Below are 19,785 nucleotides of genomic sequence, written 5' to 3' on the forward strand. Positions count from 1 at the left end.
TTTCAAGAATGATACTACCGATCGATTATGGAAATTTAAGAAAAGTCCATTGATGAAAAATTGATAATAAAAATTTTTGATGATTATTAAAGAATTGAAAATTGAGTTATGAAAATTAATACTAATCACTTTTTAAAAAATCAAATTATTCAAGTATAGTAAAATTATTGTTACAAATTATAAGAGTTTCTAAAAAAGATCAATTTTGTATTTTTGGTTTGTGTTGATGTAGTTCCAATGGCAACTTTGCGCTTGAGTTGGACTTTGAGTCTTTTAACACATCTTTTTTCCGCTCAACACTCAACAAGTTAATTGGGAATGGCGTTGAGTTTTTTAACAGCCACCTTTCTGCTAAGCTTTTCCATGGCAAGGAGAGCATGCAATCATTGTTGGAGTTCCTAAGGCTTCATAGTTACAATGGAAAGGTATGTTCTGTGCACTTCTGGCGGTAAATTCACATATTTTTTAACAATAAAAGAAGATTGGCACAATTGGTAAAGCAATGAAATGACCTTGTATCTTAAAAGACACGAATTTGATTCCCTTTGTTAAAGTGATGATCACTTAGCTGGAGCATGTTAGGAAATTATTTTGATTTCCTAGCTTATTTGTGGGTAATACATATATTAATTATAATCACAAAGGAAAAACTACCATTTGTACCTATAAATTTTGCGAACGCTGACAAAAGTACCCATCAAACAAGAAAATTAACGTTGTACCATGAAAGATGGGTTCCGTGTGACAATAATACCCAAACCGTGATTTTTCGTTGACTTTTTAATAAAATTTCCAAATTACCCCTTCTATCTTCTTCCCCAAATTCCAAATTTCACAACCCTCATCCTTCGTCTTCTTCTACTACTGCCAGCCACCAAAATTTCAAATTTCACCACCTTGCACAGAATATCTATCATAGTAGTAAATGTGACAACATTAGAGTGCAATTCATGCCAAAGCATTTTAGCATACAACTCGAAAACCCGGATCACATTAGCTACCTTGCCATAACCATCCATGAGAGTCTTATAAGTGTACAAATTAGGCGCCACTCCGGATTCCCTCATCAAACGGAAGACGCCCTCGACATCTCCCATTCGACCGTCGTTGCAAAGAACACAGAGCATAATAGTGTAAATTACAATGGTTGGTTCAATTTTGTGGTGGCGCATTTCATCAAATAGCTTGCGTGCACCAACAGAATCGGCTTGGCTGCAGCAGCACTGCATCAAGATGCCGTAGCTCACAACGGTAGGGGAGAATTCACGCGACACCATGTCTCTATAGACCTCCCACAGTGAATCAAATCTGTGGGTGTTGACGAGGGCATGAAGAAGCGCGTTGTAAGCTTTCAAGAGAGGCAAAGAAGAGACGTTTCTATACACCGAAAGAGCTTCTTGGACATGACCCAATTCGCAGAAGGCGACTATAAGGATGGAAGCAAAGTTGGGTGCCTGGGAGAGTGGGTGAGCGCGTGGAAGGCAAAGGATGAGGGTTGTGAAATTTGGAATTTGGGGTAGAAGATAGAGGGGGTAATTTGGAAATTTTATTAAAAAGTCAACGAAAAATCATGGTTTGGGTACTATTGTCACACGGAACCCATCTTTTATGGGTACAACGTTAGTTTTCTTGTTTGATGGGTACTTTTGTCAGTGTTCGCAAAATTCATGGGTACAAATGGTAGTTTTTCCTAATCACAAATTATGCTATTTTAAATTAAATGACTTATATAATGATGATCTCATTTATTGTTATAAATGCTAATTGAATAAGTCATTATTACTTTTGATTTGGAATTAAATGAGAATAAAACCGGATATTATCTTTTGTTCTTTAGATAATTATCTTTTTGGATTTTAGATATATTATCTTTTGGGCTTTAGATACTATTTTATTTGACCTTTAGGGTTTAATGGGTGCCATGCTCAACTATAAATAGATCTTCAGGATTTCGGTTCTCAATATACCAAAAGCCGCCTTTGTTGTTCTTTCCCCATCAAAAGAGTTGCAGTTTAGCCACCTAGGAATACAGAAAGCTTTGGTTGAGAAAGATCGAAAGAATCACAAGATTCAAATTTTTCCATCAATTTCTGACTCTTATGAATTCAGGTACGCTTCCGCATTATAATATTTTGATGATTCAATATGGATGATCTGGGTTATGGAAATTAATTTATTCCAACAAGTAGTATCAGAGCCATCCATAATTTAGTCATAAAAAATATTTCGTTGTTATTTTAGATCGACATATACGTATATATGCGCTATCTACGTTTAATATTGTTGTGCAGCAGAACTGTAAATTATGAATAGTCTTCTGTGACTCTTTATTATTATCACACATATATGTTTTATTTTGTGTGTACGTCGTATATATAGCTGCTACTGTTGGACGAACAGGAGATTAATTTTTTTTATGCCAATGGCGTGGATTGCAATTCCTTATATGCATATATATGTGTATCATTATGTATGGATATTTGTATATATATTATCATTATTTGGTTATGCCTTAAGGTATACTTATATACATATATATATTTTATACGAGACTGATTTGGCATTTAATTGAATTATAATGATTAATTTTAATGTTAACTAACGGATCAAGAAATTTTGACACATGAATTATAATCATATTTTTTTAAAAGTCTAAAAAGATACCATTAAGATTTAATTCTTTTTAGAATTTAAGTATTTTTTTGTTGTTACATAAAGAAACTGATAACAATTTAGATTAGTATACCTATCTATTTTATAAAAAATTGGTTTTGAAATAAATTAATTGAACATTATGCTGTCAAAGTAGCCTCTTTTGTGAAAATTGATTTATTTAAAACATTAGGAATATGGTGGTATGTAATTCATGCGAATATTGGTCGGCCCAAAGGAAAGTCTATATTTGGCCGAATTACATACACATATTGATGGTAAATATATATTTGGATAACTAATTAAGAATAAAGTAATGTTTATTATTTATGCGAATAATAATCGGCTCAAAGGAAGTTTATTGTTTGACCAAATAATAAGCATTGCACACTTTTGTTTATTTTCTATTAATTATGCGGTCAATAATCGGCCCAAAGGAAGGTTATTGTTTGGCCAATTAATAGAAAATATATGCGGTAATAAATAGGTTGCGAAGTTTAAGTCTCCATGTGCGCATTAAGTCGGTCCAAAGAAAGGCTTCATGTGTGACAGGAATTTTGACAATATTTGATTACTGCAATGAGAGTATCACTTACAGTTAATTTTTCTATCCAAAAATTGAAAATTAATGTTGTTCTAGATATCTCAATATGGATTTTTTTCCATTATTTAACTAATGTTTACTGCATGTTCTTTTTGTTCTAATTCAGAAACTATGGCTTTAACTACCAATGTTTCTACACAAATTAGCAGTATTGCTATGCTGAATGGTTCAAACTTTAGAGTTTGGAAAGATACCGTGGAGATTGTCCTCGGTTGTTTGGATCTAGATACAGCTCTTCGAGAGGAGAAACCCACTTCCACTCCAAAAAATCTCAATGAGGTTAAAATAGAGAAGTGGGAGAGATCCAATCGAATGAGCATTATGATCATGAAACGCTCAATTCTTGAGGCGTTTCGGGGCTCAATTACTGAGGATAAAGATGCCAAACAGTTTCTAAAGGGTGTTGAAAAATTCTTTACTAAGAATGAAAAGGCAGAGGCAAGTAGTCTTTTGAGCAAACTTGTCTCCATGAGGTATAAAGGTAAAGGGAACATTAGGGAATACATTATGGAAATGTCTCATCTTGCTTCAAAATTGAAAGCACTAAAGTTAGAGTTGTCTGAAGATTTACTCGTGCATTTTATTTTGATTTTCCTTCCTACACACTTTGGGCAATTCAAAGTGAGTTATAACACTCTGAAGGACACTTGGTCCTTAAATGAGCTTATATCTCACTGTGTGCAAGAAGAAAAGAGGCTACAGCAAGATAAGATTGAAAGTGCTCACATGGCTTCATCTTCTCAGAATAAAAGAAAGCGTGATACTACTGCGGATATACCTTCTCAGCAGAAAAAGGCTAAAAAACAGGATCAAGTTTTAACATGTTTCTTCTGTAAGAAGGCGGGACACATGAAGAAGGATTGTACCAAATATGCCACTTGGCGTGTAAAGAAGGGTATAATTCTTACTTTTGTTTGTTCTGAGGCTAGTTTAAGTTATGCACCTGTTGATACTTGGTGGGTAGATTCTGCTACTACTACTCATGTAAGTGTTACTATGCAGGGTTGCCTGTGGAGCCGACCGCCAAGTGATGCTGAAAGATACATCTATGTGGCAGACGGCAATATAGTTGCAGTCGAAGCTATAGGAACCTTTAGATTATGTTCCACGAGTGGATTTTACTTGGACTTATTAGAGACATTTTATGTACCGTCATTTAAGACGGAATTTTGGTTTCTGTTTCTCGTTTAGACAAATCAGGTTATTTTTTGTTCGTTCAGAGACAATAAAGTCAGTCTCTTTTATAATTCGAATAATATTTGCTCTGGTCATTTGGTGGATAATCTATATAGGCTTGACTTAAATTCCTATAATAATGAAATACTGCAAACGGGTACAAAACGAAAACTAAATGAGAATTCGGAATCATTATGGCACAAACGCCTAGGTCACATATCTAAACAGAGAATTCAGAGGCTTGTGTTGGATGGAATTCTTGGACCCCTAAATTTGGCAGACTTTGAAGTCTGTATTTAGTGCATAAAGGGGGAAAACAACAAACAAAAGGAAATTAGGTGCCGAGAGAGCTAAAGATGTCTTAGAACTGATACATACCGATATATGTGGCCCATTCCCTACTGTCTCTTGGAATGGAAAACGGTACTTTATTATGTTCATAGATGATTACTCTCATTTTGGGTATCAATATTTAATTCATGAAAAGTCTCAAGTCTTGGATGTTTTCAAGTCTTTCAAAGCTGAAGTTGAACTTCAACTTGGAAAGAAAATTAAAGCTGTCAAATCTGATCGTGGTGGTGAATACTACGGAAGATATGACGGTTCAGGTGAGCAACGTCTTGGGCCTTTTGCTCTTTTCCTAGAGAAGTGTGGTATTGTTCCGCAATACACCATGCCAGGCAAACCTAGCATGCATGGTGTTGTAGAGCGAAGGAACCGAACTCTTAAGGACATGGTGAGAAGTATGATTAGTCATTTTTCCTTGCCTGAATCATTCTGGGAAGAAGCCTTAAAGACCGCAGTGTACATCCTTATTAGGGTGCCAAGCAAAGCAGTTAACAAAACCCCATATGAAATTTGGACTGGGAAAAGACCCAGTATAAAGCATTTGCATATTTGAGGATGTCCAACTGAGGCGCAGCCTTATAGGCCGCATGAAAGAAAATTGGACTCAAGGACAATTAGTTGCTACTTTGTTGGTTACGCTGAGTGTTCACAGGGGTACAAGTTTTACAATCCTGCATTAAGGTCTAATTTTGATACGAAAAATGCGAGATTTCTTGAGGATGTTGAGTTTGGAGGGAAGAAAATGTTAGGAATGTTGCTTTTGATGAGGATTCTGTAACTGACAATGATTAGGTCTTTGTACCTATTATTGTTCAAGACACAGTTATAGTACAAGAGCACAATGAGAATCCTACTGTAGATCCAGTTATAGTACAAGAGAACAATGAGAATATCGTTGTTGCTCAAGATACTGCTACAACACAGAAAAATAATGAGAATCCTCCTCAATCCCAATCCATACAGCAAGCTCAACAACCTCAAGAAGTGTCATTAAGGAGATCCAATAGAGAAAAGAGAAAATCCATCTATGATCTCAAACAAGCTTCCCGTTAATGGTATCACGAGTTTCATCAAGTTATTACCTCATATGGTTTTAAGGTAAATATTATAGATAAATGTGTATACCGTAAGTTCAGTGGGAGTAAATACATCTTTTTGGTCTTACATGTTGATGACGTTCTACTTGCTAGTAATGATATAGGCTTGTTACATGAAACTAAGAAATTTCTATCGAATAAATTTGAAATGAAAGATTTTGGTGATGTCTTTTTTGTATTAGGAATCGAGATACTAAGAGATCGCTCTCAAGGTATTCTTGGATGATCACAAAAGAACTATATCGAAAAGATTTTAAGTAGATATGGCATGGAAAGATGTAGACCAATGGACACACCCGTAACTAAAGGAGACAAGTTCAGTCTCAAGTAATGCCCTAAAAATGATCTTGAGAGGACAGCAATGCATGATAAATCTTATGCATCAGCACTAGGGAGCTTAATGTATGCTCAAGTCTGCACAAGTCCCGATATATCATTTATAGTGGGAGTGTTGGGTAAATACTTGAGCAATCCAGGCATGGATCTTTGGATAGCTATTAAACGCGTAATGCGTTATCTAAAGAGAACAAAGGATTACATGCTTGCTTATCAGAGATCAGAAAATTTTGGAGATCATTAGGTACTCTGATTCCGATTTCATGGCATATGGTTGCGAAACTTTGTCATTGAGCTTCATATAGTAGATGACATTGAAAGGCCATTAAAGATATTTTGTGACAATAAGTCAGCAGTATTATACTCCAACAACAATAAGAGCTTGACCGAAGCATACAGACATCGAGTTCTTAGTTGTCAAGGAGAAAGTTTAAGAAAAACAGATTTCCATAGGACATATAGGAATAGAGTATATGCTAGCAGACTCAATAACCAAGGGATTGACCCCTAAAGTCTTTCATGAGCACACTGCTCGGATGGGTGTCAATATTTGTGTTGCCTTGGTTTAGTGGCAGTTTATTTTACGTTATATGTCCTATGACAGATATTGAATTATTTTTCTACAGAATTAAGTTGATGATTTATTTCATATTATATGAAATGTTCATTTTGCAATATTTATATTGTGTTTGATCTCAATAAAGTTGGACCAGCTGGAAATAGACATGTATGAGATCACTTGGCATGTAATTTCCATATTACTCATCCAAATTTGATCTATGTCGTTAAGTATATTAGGATGGTGATTGGCGTGGTTTAGTCACGGCATTTAATGTGATAAAAGTTGCGGTAGTTCCATATCTAATGTATGAGACGGACCAGATTGTTAAAGTAATGAGAGAAATAGCATTCAGATGCGTGCATAAAGTTTATAAGATGTGATTATGTCAAGAAAGAATATATGTATAGCCCAAGTGGGAGATTGTTAGGAAATTATTTTGATTTCCTAACTTATTTGTGGGCAATACATATATTAATTATAATCACAAATTATGCTATTTCAAATTAAATGACTTATATAATGATGATCTCATTTATTGTTATAAATGCTAATTGAATAAGTCATTATTACTTTTGATTTGGAATTAAATGAGAATAAAACCGGATATTATCTTTTGTTCTTTAGATAATTATCTTTTTGGATTTTAGATATATTATCTTTTGAGCTTTAGATACTATTTTATTTGAGCTTTAGGGTTTAATGGGTGCCATGCTCAAATATAAATAGACCTTCAGGGTTTCGGTCTCCAATATACTAAAAGCCGCCTTTGTTTCTCTTTCCCCATCAAAAGAGTTGCAGTTTAGCCACCTAGGAATACAGAAGGCTTTGGTTGAGGAAGATCGAAAGAACCACAAGATCCAAATTCTTCCATCAATTTCTGACTCTTATGAATTCAGGTACGCTTCCGCATTATAATATTTTGGTGGTTCAATATGGATAATCTGGGTTATGGAAATTAATTTATTCCAACAGAGCAATGATCTATAACTACCTCTGAAGACATTCTTTGGAAGGATTCCTATGGTCTTCACTGTGGTGATCCTTTCTCCCCATAGTTACTTTGCTCAAGACAATGTCTTGGGATACCTTAATACTGGTGGCCAGGTTAGTTGAGAACTCTAAATCACAGGATAAAATTTGTAATTCTATTTTCGTGTTAACATTTTATTCCTCAATAGTTAATTGGCATAAATTGTTTTTGATTCTATAATCAGGTTGTTTACATCTTGGATTAAGTTTGTGCATTGGAGAATGAGATGCTCAACCGCATCAAGAAACAAGGCTTGGACATCACCCCTCACATTCTCATTGTATCTCCCTATTCCAGATGTAAATATTTAGCTGACTTGTATATAGTGAATCGGTTTTCACTAACTTGAGCCTGTGATTGCTTTTAAAATCGATTTTCACCCCCTGTGATTTTCACTAATATTTAACCTGTCATTGGGATTGGTTTATAGCCTAACTTAATGTAACATAGTTATAGGCTTGTAGCATTTTTTATTATTTAGATTTGTAATATGATTTATTATTTTTTAAAAGAAATTTGTGTATTAATATTTTGAATTTAATGAAATATCCATTTTATAATAATTAATTTCAGTATATTTATATTATGCATAGTAATAATTATTGTTGGCATAAATAATTGAGATTTTAGAAAAAAAGGTAGTTCGTTATTTCTAAGAAAATGAGTATAATATAATTAAAATAAGTTTTAAGATTTTAGCAGCAATAGTAATGGCAACTAAAAGTAAATAACATTACAATTTTAGAATTACTTTTAGTAGCCATATAAATTGCCGTAAAATAGATTTTGATGGCAATAGTAATGACCGCTAAAAATGAATAACATTGCAATTTTGGAATTACTTTTGGTGGCCATATAAATTGCCAAGAAAATAGCCGCTAATAGTTATATACTTTTTGCGGCCAGTAAAAAGGTCTTTACCAGTAAATGTTATAATTGCCGTTAAAACCTTTTAGCGGCAAAGTATAAGATGGCTAATGTCTAATTGCCAGTAAATGTATTAGCAGTTATTTTTATTGCCGCTAAAAGTAAAATAAATGGCCGCTAAAAGTGATTTTTCTTGTAGTGATATACTAATTATAATCACAAATTATGCTATTTCAAATTAAATGACATATATAATAGTGATCTCATTTATTGTTTTAAATGCTAAATTGAATAAGTCATTATTACTTTTGATTTGGAATTAAATGAGAATAAAATCAGATATTATCTTTTGTTCTTTAGATAATTATCTTTTGGATTTTAAATATATTATCTTTTGGACTTTAGATACTATTTTATTTGGGTTTTAGGGTATAATAGGTGCCATGCTCAAATATAAATAGTGGCTTCAGGGTTTCGGTCTCCAATATACCAAAGCCGCCTTTGTTGCTCTTTCTCCATCAAAAGGGTCACAATTCAGCCGCCTAGGAATACAGAAGACTTTGGTTGAGAAAGATCGAAAGAATCACAAAATTCAAACTCTTCCTATCATGATTCATATTTATAAATTCAGATACGCTTCCGCATCCAATATTTTCTTTCTTAATAATTTAACATAGATAATCTTTAGGTCCAGAAAATTCCAATATATAGGCCAACAAATTAATAAATTACCTTAATTATTTATAGGAACTCATTTGCTTTTAGAAAATATTTTGAGCTACACTACAAATATACATAAATACTGTATAGGTGTAATATTGGCCACAAATTAAAAATCTTATCAATAAGTCCTTAAAATCATAAAATTCTTTTTCCACTATAGACATAATTCTTAAATAGTTATCAATAAGTCCTTAAAATCATAAAATTCTTTTTCCACTATAGACATAATTCTTAAATAGTTTATATGAGAAGTTGGAAAATTGATGTGTGTGTAACTGTGTATATAAATAGGCATGCATGTTACGGTGAGAAGCGTGGAAATAGAGTTAATTGTTTAACATGACAACATCTCAAGTCCAGAAGATAGAAACAGAGTTTTCTATTAAGGCAGATGCTAAGGAATTCTATGATGTTTTCTGCAACAAGACACACCAAGTTGCCAAGGCTTGCCCTCATATTGTACAGAGCGTTGTAATTCATGAAGGTGAATGGGGAACTGAGAGATCCATCATTTCATGGAACTATGTTTATGGTAATGTCAAGTGGACTTTAACTTGTTACAAAGTCAATTCTTCTTGGTTTATATTTTAATTATCTTTTAAACCCCGTCCCCTCACAAAGTAACGGTCAAAATTCACTATGCATACAAATAATTTTTGTTTAGTATTAGATATTGATATAAGATCTGGAAGCCTAAATTTCCATATGAGAAATTTTTGGATCAATAATTTTTAGTATTTTTTGTTATTATTTGATTAGTATAAATATTAAATTATTTTTAATAAATAAATTGTATTAATTTATGTGTATAAATTTTAAAAAATATGAATTTAAACTATATTAATTTATATGTAAAAATTTTAGTAAATATAAATACAAACTATATATTTCTTATGTACAAAATTTCTATAAATATAAGTGCATATTATTATTGGCCAAATAATATTTACTGGTCATTAGAACTTTTCCAATTTTGTGATGACACTTTTTATTTCCTTTGATCCGTAAAATCTAAACGGTTCTTGGTTTTGACAAGATTAGATGGCAAGGCTTGTGTTGCTAAGGAGATTATTGAAGACATTGACAAAGAAAACAATAAGATGAGCTTTAGAGTTTTGGAAGGAGACCTGCTGAACCACTACAAGAGCTTCAAGTTCTTGCTTCATGTTGTTCCCAAGAAAGAGGGAGGAAGCATGGTGCACTGGACCATAGAATATGAGAAGATCAATGACAACACTTCTGATCCTCACACTTTGATGCAGTTGGTAGTTGATGAGAGCAAACAGGTTGAAGCTCACCTTATTTCCCAAGACTGCTGAAAAAGTGATGAATAATTCACATCAAAGTAATGGTGAATTTGAAGCTGGGTAATTGGAGCTATATAATAATATTATTATGATGTGCCCTCATGTATCTTTGCTAAAATAATGGGCAATGGCATAAGCTAGCTACTATATATACTAAGCTTATTGAGCCGAGATGCATGTATCATGTTCTACGTTCAATAATAAATAATAAATTATTAAGTTGTCGTGTGAAAATGAGATATCATTGCCGATAAATACTTGAACATTTTCGGAGAAAAATTTATTCACTTGTTCAAAGACATACATTGAGATAATGAAATTCGAATTAATTAGGAGATTGAGATTTAGTATTATATTTATTAGTAGTTATAAACTGAAACTAAAATTTTGGTGATTATATAAGTAGTTCATGTCTTGATCCTTGTTCTTTTATACCAACGAGCAACGACTCTCTCTTTTTATTTCGTGTGTCTCTATATATTTTATCTCTTTTTTTTTTCTTTTTTTTGATGTTGTGAAAAAGATTTTAGTTTCTTTCAAGTTTATTTGATTAGTTAGATCCGATTTTATAATCTTATTTAGTAATCTAGAATCTTAACTTAACGAACTAAGTTTAAATTTATCGTGTTATGTGTACATGATTGATTGTGCGTGAGTTTATGTCTTATTATACCTAAAAAATTTCAATCTTTACCTCAATAATTTTAATTTTTTTGTCAATGATTTAAATGTTTTATTATGTCTCTATTTTTATTTTCTTTAATTAATAGGAGTATTTTAATAATTTTTTTATTTCAATCTCTATATTTATTGTAAAAAGTTGTGAATTGTGGAAGGTTGGAGAATATAATAAACAGTGAGAAAAAAGAAAAAGATAAAGAAAAGTGAGATAAAAAGACTTATTTGTTAAAATTAGAATGAATGATTACAAAAATGAGTATTACTATAAAAAGACTATTTGTAAAACTAATTAACTATGATTAGTTATAAACTATTTTCTAAATATAATTTCAACAGATTTCTAACCATGATATAACAACTAACTAACTAAGATTAAAGCTGACTATTATAAATAAATTCTATAAACATTCTCCCTCAAACTAGAAATGTGGATGTCTAGCAATCCTAATTTGGAATAGCAGGAAAAGAAGGGCCTGGAGCCTATGTATTGGTAAGCAAATATATTGTTCAGTTAGGGGAAGCAACAAGTAACAATTTGAGAATCCTTGATTGGCCTTATCACATACAATGTGGTAGTCAATTTTTATATGTTTAGTGTGTTTGTGCAAAATCAGATTGATTGCCCTATGAAATACAAATTGACTATCACTATATACAAGATAAAAGGCTTCAAGTGTTTAAGACCAAGAACCTTCAACAGTCGAATGAGCCAAATTCCTTCACAATAAGGCACGATATTCGGCTTCGAATGATGAATGCAACACTGTCTGTTACTTGCTACTCTTTCATGAAATGAGAGTTGTCCCTAAAAAGAAATAATACCCTGAAACTGATCTTTGTGTGTCTGAACAGGTTTTCCAGTCAACATTAACAAACTTGGTGAGAGTGTAGTCATTGTGCAGAGAAAAAAAGAGGCTAATGGTAGGAGCTTTCTTTAAATATTTCAAGATTCTCAAGGCTACTTTGAGATGGTTAGTGATTGGGGACTCTAAATATTGGCTTAAATTTTTCACTGCAAAGGATACTACTTGTAAAATATTACAATTTCCCAATCAATTTCCTATGATTGGTAGAATTAGCAATCGGGTCTTCTGAGGTCTTAGATAAATGGATTAAATAATCCATTGGTGTTGACACCGGCTTTGCATCAATTAGACCAAATTTCTTAATCATGTAAGTAGAATATTTCTTTTCGTATAAGGCTAATGGTTCTGCTTGAACTTGAGAAGGGGGTTGAATCAAGTTAGTTTAAAATTTAAAGTTTCAAATTCTATTTTTACTGAATCCGTAAATGTAGGAGATTTTTTTATTTTGTCTCATATGCAGAAAAGAAACATGGAAGGGAAGAAAAGAAAGAGGTCAGCATATATCCTGGTTCTAATTCCAAGTGCCATGAATTCTACGTCCAGTCTCCATCACAAATCATGGTAAAATTTTCACTATAATCCACTGATTACAATCACCAATACTATTGAATTACAACCTAATTCAATTAATATCTATCCCTAACCTTTCATCACCAAAGCTTAGCACCTAAAGTGCTGTCTCAACTTGGAAGGGGAATTTAAACAGATTCAAACTCACCAAGTGCTAACCCAATTTGGCAAGGGGAACTAGTCCTAGTTCAACAACCCAATAACATAAGAATTCAGTGGCTCTTTTTTCCATCACTCTTGCCTTTTCTCTCTTGGCTTTTACAACTCACATGATTAGCCTTTTTCCCAGTATAGAAAATGACACAAGATAACCATAACAAAGAAAATCAGAAATTAAGCTTGAGTAGAAGAAAAAGATTTCAGCTCAATAGTTGAGATGATGCTTTGAGTTTTTGCTCTCTTTTTCTTTACTTCAAATGTTGGAATGAGATTGGTTATATATCTTCAGCTTGCCTTCAATTTCGCCTCTTCCATTTTCTTGTCCCAGCTGTCTGTTGGAGCTGTCACTGCTAGCATGCGGTCTTTCTTCACATTGCTCAACTATCTCTGTTGGTTGAGGAACCCGTCTACCCTTCTGTTGTCCTTGACTTTGCTTTCTTCCTTTGCATGCATTACCATTTTCTTTTGCTCCATTATCCCTGCTGTCCGAGAAGCTTACCACTACCTCTGCTCCTTAGCAAGTTTGTGTATTGCTCTCTTATAATCTGAAGTTTACTTTACTGATGTCCTTGGAGTGGTGGGAGTGTTCCGCTGTCCTTGGTGTGTTTTTCATTCCTTTTTCTTCTAGCTGTCCTGCTTTGCTCATGATGTAGATAACTGCCCTTTTTCTTTCATCAAATGCATAGCCTTTTATTTTTGCTGAACGGTGCTATGTTATAGTGCTTTGGACTTGTGCATTAACTTGAAGCACCAAGGGAATTGGAATAAACCAACTACATTGTTTCTGTGAAAATGAGTCATGGGCCTGTAACAATAAAACACACATTAAACAAAATTGGACTTTTAACCCAACCAACGTTTGTCATCATTTGTTTGCCCAAAATCAAACTAAGCTCAACAATATCCCTCTTGATGACAAACATGATAAAAGAACATAATTTAATTAAAATTTATTTAAGTGAGTTTAGAGCATTTCCCTTTGACAACAATCTGAACTGTGTGGTGCTCCCCCTTAATGTTAGCATTTTCTCTCCTTTAATCATGACATCCTTTTGGGAATAGACATTACACAAAACGGCCAAGACACCAATGCACTATAACATGGAAATAATGACTACCAGTAATCAACTTAAAAACATCACTAAAACAAGTGTCACAAAAGTCACAGAGTCATCATTATTCTTAACCAGTTATGTCTACGCCAATCCTAACATTCATTTTTTTCTCCCTCTTTTGTCATCAAGGAGGAAAAGAAACACCTGCACAAAATTTGTTAGTGGCTAATGCAGACAGTGTAAGTAGCAGAGTAGTTTAAGGTTTGTACAATCATCCAAAAAAATAAAAAAGAGTTCAAATAGAAAATGAGCCATAGTCACATATGAGATAAAAATATCTAGACATCAGAGTTTGATTCATCAGAGATTCCATCGTCATCCCCCTCATTGTCAGCTGTTGTGAGGCCAGCTTTTATATCCTCCACAAAGTCCCTCAGAATCCGAATCCTCCCCTTTGTTTTCTTGAGTGCATTTTCTTCCATGACCTGATTCCTTTTGCGCTTGGCTCCATGAGTGAGAAGAAGGTATGTGAGATTGATGAACTCCTCAAGCACATTTTTCAGGATGCGTGTCATGACCTTGACTGTTGTGGAGGTTGAAGGGGGGATCAGAGGATCCTCATCATGGGATGAAACATCAGTGCCGTCATCAGTGTTGCAACGTCTGGGTGTTGTTTTCTTTACTGCACCACCCACTTTAATGTATGAATTACAGTCTTTTGAAATCTCACCCCCCAAAATCAACATTATAATATTGAAAAATTTTTGTAAGAAGCATGGCATAAGGTAAAGCATTTTTGTACTGACACAAGCATACATATGCCTCACACACAAGTAAGCAAAAGAAATTGGAATTTTAGAAAGAAGAGAAAACAGAACCTCACAAAAGGAGACGCGTTGAAAAGAGCTGCGCTGAGGCAAAATGATATGGTTTACAATCCTATGCAACTGCGCACGGATTGGACCAAAAGACTTGTGAGTAGGAGTGGTACCTTCTAGGAGAGGAATATTGATGCACACAGTACTCAGGGCTTCAAAATAAGACACATTGAGAGTTTCGTTCCACTTACCCGACGTATAAACATTGACCCGCCTGTCCTGATAATCTAGGGCTTTACTTAGGTGATACTTGTCAAGAATGATAACGTTTCCTTTAACAAATGAGGCGATTCTCCCTTCTTTGTAGGACAAGTTTCTATAGAACTGCTTCACCAGATTAGGATAAATTTTCTCTTTAATGGACAAAATGAGAATCCATCCTTGACATGCAAACAGAGGTGTGAAGTTCAGACATTTTCTATATGGAGTTTGTCTAGATTGACAAGCTTAGAGGGACAGAGAGTGCGCTTATATATGTCTTTGAAGAAAAACAGGTAGTTCATGAGGGATTGAAAAGGATGACAATCAAAGGACTCTTTGGGAAACTCAGCATAAAAAGACTTATAAGCAATGGGATTGGACAATTTAGGTTCAGAAATGGGACGAAGAGGAAAGTCAATGACTATACCGCGGGTATGGCGAGTCTGAGAGGAGAGAATCTCTTCATCTTCTTCATGAAGAGGTCTCTTACCTCAGGAAGAACTTGGTTTGGATGAGCTTGGCTAAGAGACATTTGGAGGAGTGGGAGTAGGGCGAGGAGCCATGCCAGGGTGGCGAGCAGTGGTCTTAGTTCGAGCCATGTCAGGGACAGTGTTAGGAGGAGAGGGAGGAGGAGAGTGAGTGGAAGATTGTGAAGGAGAAGAGTGTGAATAATCAGAACAGGAGGTATGAGTGCCACTGTGAGAGCCTCTGTAGACAGCTCTTTTTTTGCATACCACATTTATAGAGCCTGGTTATTTTCAGAAGATGAAGAAGTGGAGAGAGTAGAGTGTGAAAGGATGCATGTAGTGGAAAGTTAATATAGACTTAGAGGAGTATAAAGGTTGCGTCTTGAAAAAAGATAAAAATGAGTACTTTGAAAAACTTTGAAAGTTATAGTTGTAACCTTCGTATGTTTTAAAAAGCAAAAAAAAAATTGATTAAAAAAAATGCAATCGAAATGAGGCCCAAAAATAAAACAAAAAATTGAAATGCAAGTGATTAAAAAATTGAGACTGCAAGAATGGAATGGGCCCAATGGTTTCAATAAGGGAGGCTCAAATTTCGTAAAATTGATCCGCACTTAAGATCCATCACTCATAGTGACCTGTTATTAATCCAGTAAGCTTCACAATGGGTCAATGAAGCTCACTCATCATCTGCACAGAAAGGTCTCAGCTCTATCTATGAGACAAAACACAAAAATCTCAACATAAAAAATATTAAGAAAACATAGATGAAGCAAGAATGCCCAGTTCAGTCCGTAATTTGCAGAACCTCTCTTCTATCAATGGTTTGGTGAAAATATCAGCCAACTGATATTCAAATTTAACAAACTAAATATCTAAATTTTCATTTCGCACATGTTCTCTTATAGAATGAAATCTAACTTCAATGTGCTTTGTTCTTGAGTGCAAAACATGGTTTTTGGAAATATTTATAGCACTCATGTTGTCACAAAGCAATAGAATATTAGATGCTTTCAGCTTATAATCAGCTAACTAGGTTTTCAACTATAACAATTGAGAACGACAAGAAGAGGCTGCAATATACTATGCTTCGACAGTAGAGAGTGCTACTGTTGCTTGCTTTTTGCTTGACCAAACAATGAGTGATTTTTCAAAGAAGCAGCACATGCCACTTGTGCTTTTTTTATCAATTCTGTCCCCAACAAAATCTGCATCACAAAAACCCACTAATTGAAAAAAAAATCAGTTTTGGAAAATCATAAACCATAATTAGTGGTACCAAGCACATATCGGATGATCCTTTTGACAGCTGAGAGATGAGATTCCTTAGGTTTGGATTGGAATCGTGAGCACACACCAACACTTTGTATGATGTCTGACCTTGATGAGGTTAAATACATCAAAGAGTTAATCATTCCCCTGTAACGGGCTTCATCAACATCTCTAGCATGTTCATCTTTAACTAGCTTGATATTAGGATGTATGGGGGTTCCCATTGGCTTGGCACATTCCAACCCAAATTTTTTGACAAGTTTTTCAGCATATTTCTCTTGATGAATGAATATGCCCCCTGCAGTTTGCTTGATTTGCAATCCTAGCAAGAAAGTGAGCTCTCCCATCATGCTCATATCAAATTCATTGGTCATAAGCTTAGCAAAATCTGCACACAAAGCCTCATTAGCCGAACCAAAGATAATATCATCAGCATAAACTTGCACAAGAATGAAATGATCATTATAATTCTTAATAAATAGAGCGATGTCAGTGGCTCCTCTTTGAAAATTGTTTTTCAATAAAAATGAGCTAAGCCTCTCATACTGAGCTCTGGGAGATTGTCTTAAACCATATAAGGCTTTAGCTAGTTTGAAAACATGATTAGGAAAGGTTTTGTTTTCAAATCTAGGAGGTTGAGCCACATAGACCTTTCTATCTATTATACCATTTAGGAATGCACACTTTACATCCATTTGGAATAGCTTGAAGCCACAATGAGCAGCATAGGCTAGTAGCAATCTGATAGCTTCCATTTGAGCTACAGGTGCAAATGATTCATCAAAATCAATTCCTTACTCTTGATCATAGCCTTGAGCAACCAATCTTGCTTTGTTTCGGACATTGGTTCCATCTTCACCAAACTTGTTTCTGAAAATCCATTTAGTGCCAGTGACTTTCTTTCCATTTGAGTAAGGCACTAAGGTCCAGACTTTATTCTTCTCAAACTGCTGCAATTCCTCTTCCATGGCTAATACCCAAGATGGATCAGCAAGTGCTTCTTGGATATTTTGAGGTTCAATCTTTGATATAAGAGCTAAGTTGTTGGATTCAACTCTTTTCAAAGATGAACGAGTAGACATGCCTTTGGAGGGATCACATATTATGAACTCCTCAGGATAGTTTTTCAGAAACTTCCATTCTCTTGGCCTTCTAGACTGGGTTGAGGATTCAGGTTCCTCTTGATTTATAATTGCCTCAACATCAGGATTTGCTGCGACAAGAGATAATTCTAAATTGTCTCCTGCAGAATTGGTATTTTTGCTGCTAGCAGGTTCAATTTCTTGAGAACTTGAATTTTGAGGCACTGACTCAATATTCTTGGGCAATTCATCTTCAAAACCTGGACTATCATCAATGAAAACACTAGGAACAGAATTAGACTCATAGAATATGACATGCATAATTTCCTCAACAGTTTTGGAGTTCTTGTTATATACTCTATAAGCTTTGATATAAGTGGAATAACCAAAAAAGATGCCTTCATGTGTTTTAGAATCAAACTTTCCTAAATTTTTTTTGATATTCAATATGAAACACTTGCAATCAAACACATGAAAGTAACTAAGATTGGGTGGATGTCCTTTCCAAAGTTCATATGGAGTTTTCTTCAAAAACTTTCTTATGAGAGTTTGATTTAAAATGTAACAAGCTATATTCACAGCTTCAGCCCATAAGAATTTTGGAATTTCATATTCACAACATCATAGCTCTAGCCATTTCTTGTAAATTTTGATTTCTTCTTTCCACAACACCATTTTGTTGTCGTGTTCTAGGACAAGAGAAGTTGTGTGATATGCCTTGTTCATCAAAAGAAGATTCAAAGTATTGATTTTCAAACTCTTTGCCATGGTCACTTCTAATTGAAACAATTTTTAAACACTTTTCATTTTGAATCTTCTTGCTGAATTTTTCAAAAATAGAAAATGCTTCATGTTTATAAGCTAGAAAGAACACCCAACCAAACCTAGTGTAGTCATCCACAATAACCATGCTATAACTTTTTCCTCCAATACTTTGAGTCCTAGTTGGTCCAAACAGATCAAGATGTAACAACTCCAATGGTTCCTTAGTTGAGACGTCTTCCTTGGGTTTGTGATAAACCCCATTTTTAGGGTCTATCTTATGTTGAATTTAGAGTATTTTGTCAACCTTTTCTCACATTTACTCAATGAAATAGCATAGTTTTGTGATTGTCTCCTTATTTGTGTTTAAGTGTGAAACATGATTTTAGACCCTTAAATTGATAATTTTAATCTCCCTTTGATTCCATTAGATGCTTTGATGTGTTTGTTAGTGATTTCAGGTTGAAAAGAGCTAGGAATGGATCAAAGGAGTGAAGAGAAAGCATGCAAAGTAGATGAATCATGAAAAGCTAAGGATCTGGGACGCGCCCATGGACACGCGTGCACAAGACGCGTATGCGCGAATCGCGCAATGCTCCAGGGACGCGTACGCGTGCTGTACGCGTATGCGCCGATGCCGTGCGCTGACTCCTTTAATGAAATCGCACCTGGCGATTTTAGAGGGGTTTCTGGCCCAGTTTTGAAGCCAATCTTTGGTAGAAAAAGGCTAAAAAGACCAAGGACTGAGGGGGGAAGGCATCAATCAATCAACAGACTTCTCATTATTCACAATTTAGGTTTTATATGTAGTTTTCTAGAGAGAGGAGCCTCTCCTCTCTCTAGGTTTAGGGTCTCTCTTAGTTTTAGGTTTATTTCTTCTCAATTTCAGGTTCAATGTTCCTTTAATTTAGTTTCTCTTCTACTTTTATTTGTTCTAGCATTCTAGTTTATTTATTTTCCTTGTTGATTACTTTATATTGACAATTTGGTTTATGAATAGATTTGATTTCCCTTATTAATGCAATTTGAGGATCTTGATGTTTATTGCTTCTTCCTTTATTTGTTATCATTGATCTTGCAATTATTGGTT

At 34.3% G+C, this 19,785-nt stretch overlaps 1 protein-coding gene across 1 annotated transcript; it reads left to right on the top strand.

Moving 5' to 3' along the window:
• The first annotated feature begins 9,616 nt into the window (after nt 1–9,616).
• LOC130951647 (MLP-like protein 34) lies at nt 9,617–10,898 on the top strand. The gene is made up of 2 exons (XM_057880343.1): nt 9,617–9,927; nt 10,437–10,898. The coding sequence occupies exons 1-2, from the start codon at nt 9,735–9,737 to the stop codon at nt 10,712–10,714; spliced, it is 471 nt and encodes a 156-aa protein (XP_057736326.1). The 5' UTR covers nt 9,617–9,734; the 3' UTR covers nt 10,715–10,898.
• The last annotated feature ends 8,887 nt before the right edge of the window (nt 10,899–19,785 follow it).

Source organism: Arachis stenosperma, chromosome 9 (genome assembly GCF_014773155.1).
Source record: "Arachis stenosperma cultivar V10309 chromosome 9, arast.V10309.gnm1.PFL2, whole genome shotgun sequence".
Classification (NCBI taxonomy): domain Eukaryota; kingdom Viridiplantae; phylum Streptophyta; class Magnoliopsida; order Fabales; family Fabaceae; genus Arachis; species Arachis stenosperma.